The sequence below is a fragment of the Oncorhynchus masou genome, chromosome 22 (assembly GCF_036934945.1).
Source record: "Oncorhynchus masou masou isolate Uvic2021 chromosome 22, UVic_Omas_1.1, whole genome shotgun sequence".
Taxonomy (NCBI): Eukaryota; Metazoa; Chordata; class Actinopteri; order Salmoniformes; family Salmonidae; genus Oncorhynchus; species Oncorhynchus masou.
Genome location: NC_088233.1, coordinates 49490246 through 49507065, shown reverse-complemented (window position 1 = coordinate 49507065; position 16820 = coordinate 49490246). Strand labels below are relative to the sequence as shown.

Genomic DNA, 16820 nt, shown 5'->3' with positions numbered 1-16820 from the left:
TGTCACCATCCCTATGGTGAAGCATGGTGGTGACAGCATGATGCTGTGGGGTTGTTTTTCAGTGGCAGGCACTGATCGACTAGTCAGGATCAAGGGAAAGATTAACGGAGCAAAGTACAGAGAGATTCTTGATGAAAACCTGCTCTAGAGTGCTCGGGACCTCAGACTGGGGCGAAGGTTCACCTTCCAACAGGACAACGACCCTAAACACACAGCCAAGACAATGCAGGAGTGTCTTCAGGACAAGTCTCTGAATTTCCTTGAGTGGCCCAACCAGAGCCCGGACTTTAACCCGATCTAACATCTCTAGCGAGCCCTGAAAATAGCTGTGCAGCAACGCTCCCCATCCAACCCGACAGAGCTTAAGATGATCTGCAGAGAAGAATGGGAGAAACTCCCCAAATACAGGTGTGCCAAGCTTGTAGTGTCATACCCAATAAGAGTTGAGGCTGTAATCTCTGCCAAAGGTGCTTCAACGAAGTACCGAGTAAAGGGTCTGAATACTTATGTAAATGTGATATTGCGGTCCTTTACTTTGACTACATTTGCTAACATTTTTAAAAACCTGTTCTTGCTTTGTCATTATGGGGTATTGTGTGTTGATTGATGAGTGAAAAAAAACGTTTATTCCATTTTAGAGTAAGACTAACATAACAAAATGTGGAAAATGTCAAGGGTTGTGAATACATTGAATGCACTGTATATAGTGTGTCTCATAAATGGAGTACATTACAGAGGACTGTGGTGAAAGGAAGCCGTTTAATACTTCTTTCAGTTTAGATCAGCCTTCTCTTTTCCCTGAAGGCAGGGAGTGGGGGAGGTCTGGTCTGGCAATGTTGGCACGGCCCTAGTGGTGTCATCATACCTACCTAGCCTCGTGATCCACGGTTGGCATTTCTTGAAAGGAAGGCATCTCCTCGAGCAACAAACAAACGGTGGTTGGCCTCAGAAATCCAGGGACTATAGAGAGGCTTTTAGTCACACTTTATAATAATAGCGTTCACAAATAAGCCATTTAAAAGCTTATGAATGTTTAAATGCTTATGAATTGTAATGGTTATAAAAAAGTATAAATGCCTTTACGTGTATATTAATGTTTCTAAATAATACAATACTTAAAGGGCGGCTGAGCTTCCTGATTTAGCCTCTGTTTCAATTCTCCTCATTAGGAAATGCGCCTGAGAATGAGATTTGGGTCTTGGAGGTGTGCTTTGATGTGGGGATCTTTTGTGTGTGTGTTCGAACGTGGGAAGCGTTTGAACTTTCACTCTGCCAAAACAGTACACAGTTACAGACACTCACCCTTCTAGGTAAACTGAAGCAGTCTAACCAGGCCTTGTGTCTGGAAGTAGCCTAGACTAGCTAGCAAGCTAGCCAGCTGATTTTTCCAATTAGCTTCAGCCGGCCAGTGTGCGACTGTGGCAAAGTAGTTTTTTAAAACTTTGAATAGCCTATCTGTGGGGCTAGTTAGGGACAGTCAATAAATTACACAATGTAAATGGGACAATATGGGTAATTATCTCACATTATCTCAAATTCTTTATTTTATATGACAGTACACCTACTTTAATATAAATATGGTATCAAAGCAAGTATTGTTGTTATGACACACAGTACAATACTGTAAAATGGACTGTATTATACTGTAAAAATGTAAGTGCTACCATAATCTGATTGAGTGATTGAATGAATGAATTAAATTCATTGAGGGGAGGGGTTTGAATTTCACAGTTTTTAACTGTAATTACAAAGGATTGGTGCAAGCAGGTTAGTAGATAGGTAAACTGCTTATACATTATAGCATATTAATTCATATTTGGTGAGGCCTTAACATAGGCTTCCAAACTGGCAGCTACTACAGCTACTACAGACCCAAAGGACATGGCAAAATGCTCAATCATTTAAGGTTGAAGACTTGCTGCCACTCCAATCTGTATACATTTTAAGTTGATGGGGCACTATAACCACATAGGGGTTAAATTGGTACAGCATTTTCACTCACAGGTGCAACAAATATAGTGTCTTACAAGGTAGGGCTGGGAATTGCCAGGGACCTCACGATACGATATTATCACAATACTTATATATTGCTATTCTCACGATTCTATATGTATTGTGATTCGATACTGTGATTTTATTGCAATTCGATGTTCCAAACATATTGCCCACTATGTATCTGCTGCAGAGGGACAAGAGTTTTTGATCGGTCATGGTAATAAAAGTGCCTGCGTTTTGAGAACAGGGACGGCCAACTCGAGCAAAAATTATATTGTGACGTTGTAAAAAAGAATGTTGCGATATATCCTCAAAAATAATATCCTGATTACGTAACTGTGTCGATTTTTCATCACTATTACAAGGCACACTTGTAAATATGTTAATGAGACAGAAACAAAAATCAGCCAGGTCACCAGTGATGTCAGTACTCAACAACCATCCCATGTCTGAGGACGGTGTATTTTTCTGTTGAAAAATTACAGTTTTCTGTTGCATTGTAACATCAACACCCCCAAAAACAGTTTAAAAAAAATATCCACATTGGATCGGAGCGCTATTTTTAGGGCACTTTTAGGAGTCCGTATGTAATTCAAACCCTGGCAGTTATCAAATTGGTTATATAGGGCTTGAACCGAGACCTTGCACGTGACTACGACTTACTGATGTGATTTGATTGGATAATTCATATAAATTAAGCTGTTCCAATTGAAGAAAGACACACATTTTAAAACCAATCATGTGACCCTGCATGCACCTTGCTGGTACCAGAGTCAAATCTCTCCGAATATATTTTTTTATATTCTGCATTCTTATTTGTGACTCAGATAGAGCTACTGTTGTGGTCTGACCCCTCCCCCCCCATTAGTCAGCCCCTGCTGTCCTCTCTGTCCCTTGGCTCCTGTCCTCGTTTCTTTCTCTCCGCTCTCCTCTGATAATAATATCATAATACTGTATATGAGATTTAGCAGACGCTTTTAGCCAAAAGTCACTTTCAACAGTGACTCACTTACAACATACATTGTCGCATTGGTGGACAGAGAGACAGATGGAGAGAATGACCGCCTGACTGGGTGCATGTGGCCTGACACCAGCTGACTGACAGGTATCCGATGGCACGTGACAGACAGGATTGTCCCAACATGGGGTTAAACACTGTCACTGCTCTTTATAGAAGACGCTATTTTGGGGACCGCTTCAGTTGTTGCGGTGGTGAGGGGGAGTGACAGAATCAGGCCACAACACTAGCCATATAGGGAAAGGAAAGCTGGACACACAGAGATCTAGGTATTGTATAGTGCTGCTGTTTCCTTAATAGAGTATATATTATATTATAACCTGGGTGGTTTGAGCCCTGAATGCTGATTGGCTGACAGCCGTGGTATATCAGACCGTATACTACGGGTATGACAAAACATTTCTTTCTACCGCTCTAATTATGTTAGTAACCAGTTTATAATAGCAGTAAGGCACCGCGTTGCGTCGTTGGTATGAACAGTCTTTAGCTGTGGTATATTATATTAGCCATATACCACTCCCCCTCGGGCCTTATTGCTTAAGGATACAGTGTTTGTTTCTATAGTAGCCTACATCTAGTGAACACCAATTATTGTGCAGTTTGTTTTGGTATCATGTAGAATCCATTTAGGGTGTTCTCTGTTTGTATAGACTGTTTGTATAGCTTACTGCAGTGTAATGGACAATACAGTAGGTGGTTCCCTGTCACATTAGATTGTCACTACGATGCTCTAGTCTAGCCACTGAACCACAATAGAACACCTGGAGAGAGTGATAATGACACAGTGGCCTATCAATGAAAACCAGTCACAACCGGTCTGAAGGCTTCATTGTCCCTCATTGACCACTGTCCAAAATCTATAGAGCTGAAATTATTATTATTTATATTTTTTTTTACAACCAAATCTCTACTTTCGATTTAAATGGCGTGTTATAGAAGGGTCCAGACAACTTTTGTGTGATTTCACGTTTTTGATAAACTTACCCCAAACAGCAAATGATATCCTCGTCCTCATTGTGTAGGATTGGGGCCCCGAAAGCACAAACAGTACAATATACCAGGCTTGAGCTGTGAATGGGAAGTAGCCTCTCCAAGCCATAATCGGCCCTTGGGGATATTAGAGGGTGTCTACTTTGGTCTAGTGGTCTGAGTTTAGTATCAATCACTTTGTGCGTGTGCGTGTGTCTGTCTGTGTGTGTGTATTTGTGCCTGTGTGTGTCGGGTCAGGACTTGGCCAATAGAGACATCTGCTAAACTGTTTGTCTTTTACTTGACTTTCACAATCTGACTTTACATAAACAGACTTTTCATATTACCTAAGCATTTACATTCACACCGATGACCTGTTTGAGGTGTGTATGTGTGTGTGTGTGTTTGCCTGTGTGTGTGTGTGTCCATTTGCATGTCCCTGTCTTTGATTAATGGTTTTAATGACTGTGTGCGTGCGTGCGTGCGTGCGTGCGTGTGTGTGTGTGTGAAAGAGAAGACTGAGCTTGTGTGTGCCATTCAAATATACGGGTAATTTTGTCCATCGTTAGCAGTTCAGTACATGCTATCATAGACTTCCTCTGCTTAAAGACTATATGGAGGATATATTTGAGGAACAAATGCATCATCATCATCACAGTTTTTGCTCTGTACTGAAAATGCTCTTATCTTGTAGACTTGAGGGGATTGTACGGACAGTGGACTAGTTAACAAAATACCAGAAACAAAAAATGTTCTGTTAACTATCCGGACTGAGCTGAACATGGCACAACAGTCAGATGATTCTTTTTTTTTTCTCCTCGACATATTTAGAAACTTGTGTCACCCCTCCTAAACTTCTCAGTGTTTCTCTCTCCTCCACAGGCTGCAACTGATTGATGACCTGACCTATGAAGATGTCAAGAAATGCTACAGGGGCTCGGTGAGTCGTTGTTTTTTTTTACTGCGTCCAGATTCCCACTGTCTGTGGACGTTTTACACGGTATTGTCAGCATAAGGAAGTAATGGAGGGGGCTTCGTTCATGTGTAAAAAATACAAAATAAAATGTCCTACCCACTACAATATTACGTATAGTCCAAGGGGAGACACAGTAAGGTCGTGTGTAGTTGTACTTGAACTATCACACTGAAATACTGCCTTTACCCGATTTGTAAGCAAGACATGGTATTTTGTCATAACAAAGGAATGAGTTTATGGCAAGTTATTTAGCATGGTAACAGTCAGTTCAGCAGTCCACAGAACATTGTATGTGCATAGCATGAGTGTCAGCGAATGCATTTGAAATCTTACGAAGCGTTTGTTATTTTACACGATTTTAGCACAGTAACAGTACGCTCACAAGTCCACGTAGTATTGTATGCATACAGTATGAGTTTCAGGGATTTGCATTTTAAACGATTTCAAATGTGTATTATTGTCCAAGGTTTTCTAGTGCAAGCTTCACATACAGGGTTAAGAAAAGTATGTGAGGTTTAAATTAAGCTCCGAACGGATCAGACCATATGCCCTCTGATTTGAATAAACTTGTCTCCAGTCTGATACGCACACAGACCCACGCACAACCGCAATCGAACTGATTCAAACAATCACTCCCCTTCAGAATGGCTGACGAAAATGATCCCTTGGAAATAACCCACAGACGTTTCCAGCAAAGGAGTTTCCGTCTTTTATCTATTTCTGTGACATGGTGAGGTTGGACCCGGGTGCAGAGAAGAGACCAGATGAGGAATCAGTGGTTACGTAGGAACATAATATTTGACTGAAAAACGGTAACAGAAGGATCACTGTAACGCTGGGGAAAACACAGCAAACACTACGTCTCGAAAACTCACTCAGGCGACCAATGCACACGGCACATAACTCGAGCATCACCAAAGGACAATGGAAAACACGCCTCTTTTAACAGGGAAATCCGAATGAGTAAATAGGACACACCTGAGCGTTGTTAATGTCTCTGCCGCCCTCTGGTGACAGGTGGAATCATGACAATTCTAAGTTATAACCCAGGTTGAGGCAAAGAGGGGAAGGGATTGTCTGTGGCACCACTACAGAGGAACAGAGAAGGGAAGGGAACACTGTTAGATGTTACGCAGGATAAACAATTGGGTCAGAACACATTGTGACATAGGAAGTGTGTCTGAGTTATAAAACAACACAGTGTAACAGAGAGGGTGTGGGACTAGTGTATAGTGATTGACCAGCACCAGGAGAACAGGTGTGTGTGTTTTTTGTGTGCCCTCACCCCTGTCTCCCCCTTACAGACTGTCAGCAAGTACAATTCCCAGTACCACAAGCTGTTCCAGACCGTGCCCAAGGAGGAGATCCTCATGAAAGGTAAGTCAGGGGAAATTGAACACTGTCTACACATCATACACTCTGTCCATAATACGAGAATGCTCCTGTACTTAGAATGCACGCCCAGTACATTGCTTCATACAAAGTGGTATGCCATCTGACGGCTTGGGTTGAATGGGTGCATGACATTTGTGGTAAGATCAAATACAGTGCAAGAAAATACCATTTGAATTGGGAGTGCTGAACTGCACTGTGTTTGAATGGGGTTTGCATTACTCTAATGTGCATGGGGTTGACTTGACACTAAACTAGATATGGCTGTGCAGCTACAGTTGAGATGTAGGCTATTCATATAACTTGCAATGCCTTGCTTCTCCTGCCCGGCATATGGACATTCACACTATCATCAACCACGTCAAACTCGCTAGTCGCTAAAAAGCCGGCAAAGTGGTATTTTTTAGGTTACAAATTCATTTGGGATTATGTGACTTGAGCCAGAGTCAAATCAATTCCTTTTTCGTTACAAATCACTGTCAGCTGGCTGTCAGAATCACGTCGTCATCTCCTTACAGCAGGCTTCACAGTGCTTCCTAGCCGTCTGCTTTCCACTCCACAGTGTCTTCCTCTCCCTTCTCTTTCACTACTGTTCTCTCTTTCTCTCTCTTTCCATCTCTCTCTCTCTCTCTCTCTTGACCACTCTCCCTTTTCTCCGCTCTGCGGGGAACCCTATACCAGCCTGCTGCATTCAGCTGGAAATGGAAGTTGGACAACTGAATGCATTCAACCGCCTTTAAGCCAAAAGCCCTCTGAATCAGAGAGGTGGGAGGGGGGAGGGGGGGGGGCATAATGAGGCCGTGATCAAAAGCCTCTCCAATCACAAGTTGCCACTTTGGACTGTTTGTGTTTTGGTCATGACTCATGTTTTGTGACGTTAGTTCATAATCTGTGTTAGAACATAATTTAGTTTATTTCTGGTTCTTTCATCATTTGTGGTACGGGCATCTAAAGATTGTCGTGTTAGTATGCATGCCCTAAAGAGAATATTTACGGGGGAAAGGAAAATGACATAATGATATTGCAAGTTGAGTTGTGTTTCTATACTAAAGGAAATCATCACTAGCCAACGGTATTCCACAGTCCCATAAACGTCAGCTGTATCCCACAGCCACAATGTGTAGGTTTGAAGCCAACTCGTATATATCCCACGCTAGCCTCCAGCTCTGCGGATTCTCCCTTTGGTGTGTGTATTCCCCACAGAATGAAATAGAACATTATTATATTGTATCTCTATGGTATTCCCGGTCTTATTTTGGGTTTTTTTCTCCCATTTCCAGTGTATTCCTGCGCTCTTCTCCGAGACATCCTACTTCAGGGCCGCCTCTACATCTCCCGCAACTGGCTGTGTTTCTATGCCAACCTCTTTGGGAAGGACATCAAGGTGAGTGTCAAACAGCCTTAGTGATGTGGTGGTTCATTCGCTCCAGTGGGTCTTTCCTGGTTAGCAGTTACGCTGATGCTGCCTAGTTCACAATGGGAAGGAATTGCAACTGCCCTCAGCCTTGACACAAAATGGCTTCTCTCTTCTAACAATGGGCACATTCGTAAATTCACTCTGGCTATCTACCCCGATTTCAGAGCACTCTCGTTTGAGATAAAATAACTTATGAATTTTTGAACGCTCAACAACTGTTGTATATGGTCGGTGTCAGTAAACGTCAGTAAAAAAGTGTAATTAAATTGTTGCCAGCAGCACAGTCACCAACGCTCTGGATAACATGAAAACAGCCTAACCAGCTCTGCTCGGGCAGTTAAAATGGTCAGAGTGAGGTGTTCTCTCATTTGTGTCTGGGACTAGCTAGCAAGCTAGCCAACATTAGCTTGCTAGCGCACTCTGGCACTCCAGATTTAATTTACAAACACACCAAATATGAAGACCTGTGCTGAAAATAAATAACAGGCTTATCATCATACCTATCAATGCTTATATAGCATTGTTGGTATGATCATTCCCGTTGATAACAGGCTCTCATTTTTACCTCCACACTGTCCATTGACTAAAGATCATTGAACATAAATGGGTGTTTCTCTGTTCAATTGCTGAAGGTTTCTCTCTTTGAAATAGAGAATGAGGCTGTCTGATAGAGACTTATATCCTCTGCAATTTACAACCTGAACACAAAACACATTCAAATGAGTCGCACTTCATGCAGGTTTCCCTCTATTAAGTCCCTCAGGCTTATTTGCTCATGTTTCCTAGTTCAGGTAATTGAGCTTGAAAAATTAAAAGGGCCTGTTTTAATGTGGTTATTGAAAATAAGTACAATAAAGTGACACAATAGTCAGGTTATTTATTGAACAGCAAACAGTTTTACAAGATGCTGAGTCCATTTACAGTAAAGGAAATTGAGTTGAGCACCAATTTCCTTCTTTACAAATCATTACTTTCCACGACGTCACGGGACACAACATAAAATGTAGTGGCGAAAGGCGAAAATACGTTCTGAATAATACAATTGTTGGTCAGTCAAGTGTAAAAAATGTTTTCAAGAGGAAAGGGTATTTTGTATTGTATTCCTATGAAATAACCAAATTCTATTGAATGGATAAAGCATAAGCCTAACAAGGCTATTTTAAGCTCAAAGACCCATTCACCAGCCAGTCATTTGAAGTGACTGAAGATTAAGCACGGTGTCAACTCGCCCTGAACCCAGCGATCAATCACTCACTGTGTGTACACTTCCGCTGGAATAGACCTTTACTTGTTCCTTATCTCACACTGTTCTGCTACCCCTTTCTTTAAATGGGCACAAAGTCCCAAGATTGGGGTGCATAGTTATGTAGCGGAAAGGTCACACAGCTCATTTTTTGTCATGTGCCGTGTGTCTACTCTTAACTCAGCGAATGGCATCCCAAACACTGTTCTATACAGAATAAAATGCTTGTTCGAAATGTTTGCAAGTCATCCGGCTCAGATTCCCATGTATAAATGGATTGGGTAGAATATAATGTCCATGTTAGTTGCTCTCAATATGCAACAATAATGCCATTGCAATGAGAATGTGCAAATAACAATGTTACCTTAATGTGTCCTTGTTGACTGACTGATCACTAAGAGAGTGAAGGGATGCTACGCTTAACACTAGAAAAAGCCTGGCCTCATTGGACCCCCCTTCGGGCCAATGACGTGTCTTCTGAACGTCAACATTCTAGTAAATACATTTCATATACAGTACCAGTCAAAAGTTCGGACACATCTACTCAAACTCAAGAGTTTTCCTTTATTTTTACTATTTTCTACATTGTAGAATAATAGTGAAGACATCAAAACAATGAAATAACACATATGGAATCATGTAGTACCCAAAGAAAGTGTTAAAGAAATAAAAATATATTTTCTATTTGAGATACTTCAAAGTAGCCACCCTTTGCCTTGATGACAGCTTTGCACACTCTTGGCATTCTCTCAACCAGCTTCATTAGGTAGTCATCTGGAATGCATTTCAATTAACAGGTGTGCCTTGTTAAAAGTTAATTTGTGGAATTTCTTTCGTTCTTAATGCGTTTGAGCCAATCAGTTGTGTTGTGACAAAGTAGGGTTGGTATACAGAAGATAGTTCTATTTGGTAAAAGACAAAGTCCATATTATGTCAAGAACAGCTCAAATAAGAAAAGGGAAGTGACAGTCCATCATTACTTTAAGACATGAGGGTCAGTAAATGGAGAAAATTTCAAGAACTTTGAACGTTTTTTCAAGTGCAGTCACTAAAACAATCAAGCGCTATGATGAAACTGGCTCTAATGAGGATCACCACTGGAAAGGACATCCCAGAGTTACCTATGCTATAGAGGATAAGTTCATTAGAGTTAACTGCATCTCAGATTGCAGCCCGAATAAATGCTTCACAGAGTTCAAGTAACAGACACATCTCAACATAAACTTTTCAGAGGAGGCCTTCATGGTTGAATTGCTCCAAAGAAACCACTACTAAAGAACACCAATAAGAAGAAGAGACTTGTTTGTGCCAAGAAACACAATGGACATATATTTTCTAAACTGCATTGTTAGTTAAGGGCTTGTAAGTAAGCATTTCACTGTAAGGTCTACACCTGTTGTATTCAGCGCATGTGACAAATGCAATTTGATTTGACAAATATGATTTGATTAGATTAGACCGGTAGAAATCTGTCCTTTGGTCTGATGAGATTTTTGGTTCCAACTGCCGTGTCTTTGTGAGGCAGAGAGTAGGTGAACGGATGATCTCCGCATGTGTTGTTCCCACCATGAAGCAGGGAGGAGGTGCGATGGTGTGGGGGTTCTCTGCTGGTGACACTGTCTGAGATTTATTTAGAATTCAAGGCACACTTAACCAGCATGGCTACCACAGCATTCTGCAGCGATACGCCATCCCATCTGGTTTGCGCTTAGTGGGACTATCATATGTTTTTCAACAGGGCAATGACCCAACACACCTCCAGGCTATGTAAGAGCTATTTGACCAAGAAGCAGAGTGATTGAGTGATGCATCAGAATCACCCAATGCATCACAATCACCCAACCTCAAACTGATTGAGATGGTTTTGGATGAGTTGGACCACAGAGTGAAGGACAAGCAACCAACAAGTGCTCAGCATATGTTGGAACTCCTTCAAGACGGTTGGGAAAGATAATGCCAAGACTGTACAAAACTATCATCAAGGCAAAGGGTGGCTACTTTGAAGAATCTCAAATATAAAATATATTTGGATTTGTTTAACAATTATTTGGTTACTCCATGATTCCATATGTGTTGTTTCATAGTTTTGATGTCTTCACTATTATTCTACAATGTAGAAAATAGTAAAAATAAAGAAAAACCCTTGAATGAGTAGATGTGTCCAAACCTTTCAGCGTTGTTGTGCACTTGTCAGCACCCTTTTACGTTTCACAGGGTTGTTAACCCCTTTGACTCTCCATTAAATGTAATTGATTGTATTATTTTGGCCACCCTGAGCAATCCCGTTATACCCCCTGTCATTAGAACTAAGTGAAAAAGCAATGAATACCCCAAAATAAGATAATTTGTCTGAGTAATAATGCATGGTGTAAAATACATGGGAAAAGTACAGAATAAAACAACAGAATGACATTAGAATTAAACAATTCACTCTTGTGATGAAACTGAGACTTGTAGGCTGGCTTTTCCCGTAGTCAGGTTTTTGGTCTTATGTTTCGTTGTCGTGCTGACATTTTGAAATAAAGTCGTCTTGGGTACTTCAGAAAGGGTCACCAAAAATTCACATCAATGTAACACTTTAGAACCCGTAGTGGTCGTCAGACGTCTTTCTTTAAATTACTATAGCGTTGGTTTTCTAACAGTAATATCTGTCAATATCGCAAAATGAACTTGCTAACAACCTGTTGTCGTATTCGGGTGGCTCTTGTCGTCAACCAAAAACCGGAAACAGAGTATACTGTCATTTGACTTTTAAAAAGGAAAAAAAATCACTTAATTACTCAAAATAACGGTACTGAAGTGACCACGACTTTTCAATGTGGAAGAGGCTGTATCTATATTGGTTGGTGATACGGATTCGGACACGTCCTTGCACTTTGAACGCGATGATGTGGAGGTGAGTGAAATAAGTAAACAGCAGATGTATGTTTGGTGTTGTTGACGTTTAATCTATGACATTTGGGGAATAGCTATCACATTAGCTTATCCTGTCATTTTCACTTGCTTGGTACAGTCGAGCACATCCGCGGTGGCGCAGGAGCTTAAATGATAGCTCTATCATGGAAATAGTTGCGGTGTATGAATTGAATTTATTTTGGGCAACAGACATATACAACGAAATGAGGATATCACTTGAAGGTATTCATTGAAACGCTTGTTTCCAAAGTGGTCCTCGATTTTCAAGATCAATAACAAAAATGATTAAAAGACAAGACAAAATTACAGTCAACTATAAATACATACATTTATATTGAGATCCTAAAGTGTCACTATTCACTGCACTTCTCCCTAACCTTAAAAAATAAACCATATTAATTTCACATCATATACCGATCCTTCAAATAAATACACCTGACCAGCAGTAGGAGGCACAAGTGGAGTGGTTTAGCTGTATATTATCACCTAACTCATTTGTTGTTATGTCTTGTTTCTACTGATGTAATTGATATGGAACCGGCTCAAGTGGCTTCCTATAGCTAGCTAGCCAGCTAGTCTGTCAGGCAAGAAAAGTTGTGTGTGGCGGTAAATTTGGAAAGCGTCAACCTCAGCTGTCACTTTCACTAGCTAGGCTTACAGACCAGCTAACTGGCATGCCATGAGGACCATGCAGTGCTTGTCCCAGTCACGCTGGTGTTTGGAAGAGACGATGGCCAGCTGCTGTCCAAGCGTTTTGTTGAAGCGCTCCACAAGGCCATCACTTTGAGGATGGAGAGGAGTAGTGCGGGTCTTGTGCATACCCAGCCTCTCACACATGGTGGCGAACACCCGGGACTCAAAGTTTCTGCCTTGGTCGCTGTGGATGGACTCTGCAGCTCCAAACCTGCTGAACATCCCCGCTGTCAGGGCGTCGACGATGGTCTCTGCCTCCTGGTCAGGCAGAGCATAGGCCTCGGGCCATTTTGTGAAATAGTCCATGGCCGTGAGCACCCAGCGGTTTCCACTGTCTGTGGTGGGGAACGGCCCAACTACATCCACTCCCACCCTCTCCCACTGGGAACTGTTGGAGCTGAGCATGAGAGCGGCCTGGGGGGCCCTTTCTCGCTGTGCAGTTGTCACAGCGGCGACAAAAGTCCTCCACATCCCTCTTGTGCTGCCCCCAGTAGAAGCCCTGACGGAGACGGCGCAGTGTTTTTGTGACCCCAAAGTGTCCAGTCCCCACCCCCCCATGAGTACTCTGGAGCACAGCCTCCCACAATGCTTTTGGGACTGCCACCTCTCCTCTCCCGTAGCTGACTCCTTCCATGCCCGCTGTAGCACGCCATCAGCCAGCCGCAGTCTCTCAAACTTCGACCACAACCCTTTGGTCGCGAGTGAGAGCGCTGTCACCTCTTCCCATGGTGGCCTCACCTGCGCCTCTACCCACTGTAGCACTGGCTGTAGGTCTGTGTCCCGTCCCTGCTGCTGCCGCCATTCAGCCACGTCGACAGTCTGCAGCTCGCAGCAGACAGGCCCGCTCGCCCGACACACTGTGGCACAGACACCCTCCTCTGCCCGCAGCTCTCTCTCCCGTCCCTCTCTCCGTTCACAGTGGCGGCAGCCGTCTGCAGTACAGGGCCGACGGGACATGGCGTCGGCGTTGGAGTGGCGTGCCCCTGCCCTGTGCACCACCGTGAAGTCATACGGCTGAAGCTCCTCCAACCAGCGTGCCACCTGCCCCTCTGGCTCTCTGAAAGACATGAGCCACTGGAGAGCAGAGTGGTCAGTCCTTACAGTAAAGGGCAGACCACCCAGGTAGTACTTGAAGTGTTTGACGGAAGCCACAACAGCCAAGAGCTCCCGCCGGGTGACACAGTAGCGGCGCTCATGTTTGTCAAATGTTTTGCTGAAGTACGCCACCACTCTCTCCCCTCTGGCCCCACCTGGGCCAGCACCCCACCCATGCCCACATTGCTCGCGTCTGTGTCCAGGATAAAGGGCAAGGTGGGGTCAGGGGGCGAGCACGGGGCCCCGATCAGTGCACGTTTGAGGGTGTTGAACGCCTCCTCACACTCCACTGTCCAAGTGAAAGCCTTGTCCTTCGGCAGCAGGCGGTTCAGTGGAGCAGCAACGCTTGAGAAGCCCCGTACAAACCTCCTGTAGTACGAGGCCAGGCCCAGGAAGCTCTTCAGCTGACGCTGGTCGGTGGGGGTGGGCCAGTCTCTGACAGCCCCTACCTTGTCCTCCATGGTGCTGATCCCCTCCTTCCCCACTCGGTGGCCCAAGAAGGACACCTCTCTCCTCATGAAGTGGCACTTCTCGGGGTGGAGCTTCAGACCTGCGGCAGCCACCCTCTCCAGCACACGCCGTAGCGCCCCCAGGGCTGACTGGAAGGAGCTGCCATGGGCCAGGATGTCATCGAGGTATACCAGACACTGCTGTCGGGGATGCCATCCAGCACCCTGTCCATCAAACGCTCAAAAGTAGCTGGAGCGTTGCACAGGCCAAAGCACAGGACCTTGAACTGCCAGTGTCCTCTGTTAGTGGAGAACGCAGTTTTGGCTCTGGCCTCTGGGGAGAGGGGCACCTGCCAGTAGCCACTGCGGAGGTCTAGTGAGGAGAACCAGGAGGACCCCTAACCAGGTCCAGCGACTCATCGATACGTGGTATGGGGTATGAGTCCTTCCTGGTTACCTCATTCCGCCGCCTGTAGTCCGCACAGAACCTCAGCTTGCCCCCTTCTTCGGAACCATGACGACTGGCGCCGCCCAGGGGCTGTCTGAGGGCTCAATGAAGTCTGCCCGCTGCATCTCCAACACAGCCTTGTCTGCCGCCTCCTGGCGTGCCAGCGGGATACGGCGGGGACGCATCTTGATGGGTCGAGCATCACCTGTGTCGATCTCATGCTGCACCAGATGAGTCTGACCCACCTCTTCCTCACTCAACGCAAAGCTGTCTCTGAATTCAAACTGCCACAACCGTTCCTGCTGCTCGGGGTCAAGACCAACACAGTTCCTCCCCCATATCTCCCTCACTGCAGACAGTGTCCTCTCCCATCTGGGGTAGCTGGGCTGGGGGTTGCGGCCCGGGCTCACAGAGGGCTGTGTCATGGAGGTAGCTGGGGGAATGTAACACACCGCCGTAGGTGACAGGGGGACTGGGGAAAAGTCACACACAGCTGTGGGGGAGGGGCGCAGCCATGAGTCTCTGCTGCTTTAACTGTTGGAGTAAAGGGTTTGTTGGGTTGAGTGAATGTGACATTAGGGGGAGCCATGGTGACTTCCGTCCCTCCCTGGAAGCTCAGTGTGCCCCTATTTAGGTCTAACTGGCAGCCTGTGCTCCTAAGAAAGTCCAACCCCAGGATACAAGGGTCCTGCACAGCCGCCACCCACACAGGATGACGCACAGTCCTGCCCCCTACTGTCAGAGTCATTATTCCCTTCCCTTTCATGGGTGCCAGCTCACCTGTGACTGTGCGGAGCTGCACAGTTGTAGGCTCACACTGAGTCCAACCTGGCACAATATCTGGCCTCACCAGGGTTACTGTGGACCCAGTGTCCACCAGGGCGGAGCAGGGCACCCCTCCACAGTGACAGGGACATGACAAAAGTCCCCAACACAGGTCCGGCCCACCACAACAACAGGCTCCATCCGCTTGCCCTCGTCTGCTTCTGGGGGAAGTGGAGCCTTGCTTCCCCGTCTGTGCCGGTGGGCTCCTCCTGAAGATGATGGTGGTTGGGATAGAAAGCCAGGGATCCGCACTACCCGGTCTATGCGGACCCCGAGCCGTTTCCCTGAGCTCTGGGGGACATGGGGCAATCTCGGCGCAGATGGCCTGGCTGGCCACAACCCCAGCAGACCCTGGGACCAGGGCTTGTGTTTCGTGCCGCCTGTAGCGACACAGCCCGAATGAGTTTTGTCATTTCGTCCACCCAAGCAGGCTTTTCCGGCTCCGGGCTGCTCTGCCCCCCAGCTCGCACAGAGGGTGTGTCTCCCTGCACCCCCACCAATGCCCCAGCTGAAGCCCCAGCCCACACCAGCTCCCTCTCCAAAGCCATCTCCAAGGCTGTCTGCAATGACTCAGGATGAGCCAGCTGGGTCTGTATGCGCAGCTCCGTAGGAGAGAGCGCCTGTATGAACTGGTCCCGTGCTAGCTCGCTCTGCACGGAGGGGGCATGTGAGCATATGCCCGCCGAGAGAGGCTCTCAATGTCATTAGCTAGCACCCGTAGAGGCTCTCCAGGCTGCCTGCGTCTATTACTCAGTTCGGAGCGCAGTAGCCCGGGCTGTACACACTGTCCATAGCGCCTCCTCAGTGCTCCCACTAAAGCACCATAATCATGCCTGTCCTCGGGGGCTAATCAATATCAAACAGGCCAGAGCTTCATCCGTGAGGCATAAAGCCAACTGCAGTGCCCTTTCTTCATCCGACCACCCCTAAAATGAGCTAACAGTTCAAACTGAGCATGAAAAGCTTCCCAATCCGCCTTACCGGAATACTTCGGGGTCTTAACAGATACGGACGCAGCCGGGAACTGGGCGCCGCCATGTTTGTTTACATCCTGAGCCCCAGATTCCTCGTCACGCCGCGTCGACGTCGCCACTTCGGTCCGCCCACCAGAATCCGCGCGAAATACAGTCGACGAAGCACTCATGCCCGCTTCAGCCGTCATCGCTCTAACGTCCTCCCTCAAGCGGCCTCTGCGCTCCGACGCCCTGGCGATCTCCTCAGACAGAACCCCCGACGTCCATTCACACGCACCTCCTTGGCCATAATCGTCCCCTACCTCCACCTTCACTTTCGGATTCCCTCGACGCATTTTCAATCCCCGTTCTCACCTACGGTAGCTAGCCAAATAAGTCAGCTAGCTAGCTGGCTAACTTGTATCAACGTT

The 16820-nt window shown here is 45.6% G+C and overlaps 1 protein-coding gene across 4 annotated transcripts in view; it reads left to right on the top strand.

The window, feature by feature from the left end:
- Positions 1–16820, top strand: part of LOC135509646 (GRAM domain-containing protein 2A) — a 63830-nt gene that overhangs the window by 31719 nt on the left and 15291 nt on the right. For all 4 annotated transcript variants that reach the window (XM_064930477.1, XM_064930475.1, XM_064930476.1 and 1 more), the window contains exons 3-5: positions 4865–4922; positions 6263–6335; positions 7631–7734. In XM_064930477.1, the coding sequence (XP_064786549.1) occupies positions 4865–4922; positions 6263–6335; positions 7631–7734 (235 nt within the window). The remainder of the gene's footprint in view (positions 1–4864; positions 4923–6262; positions 6336–7630; positions 7735–16820) is intronic.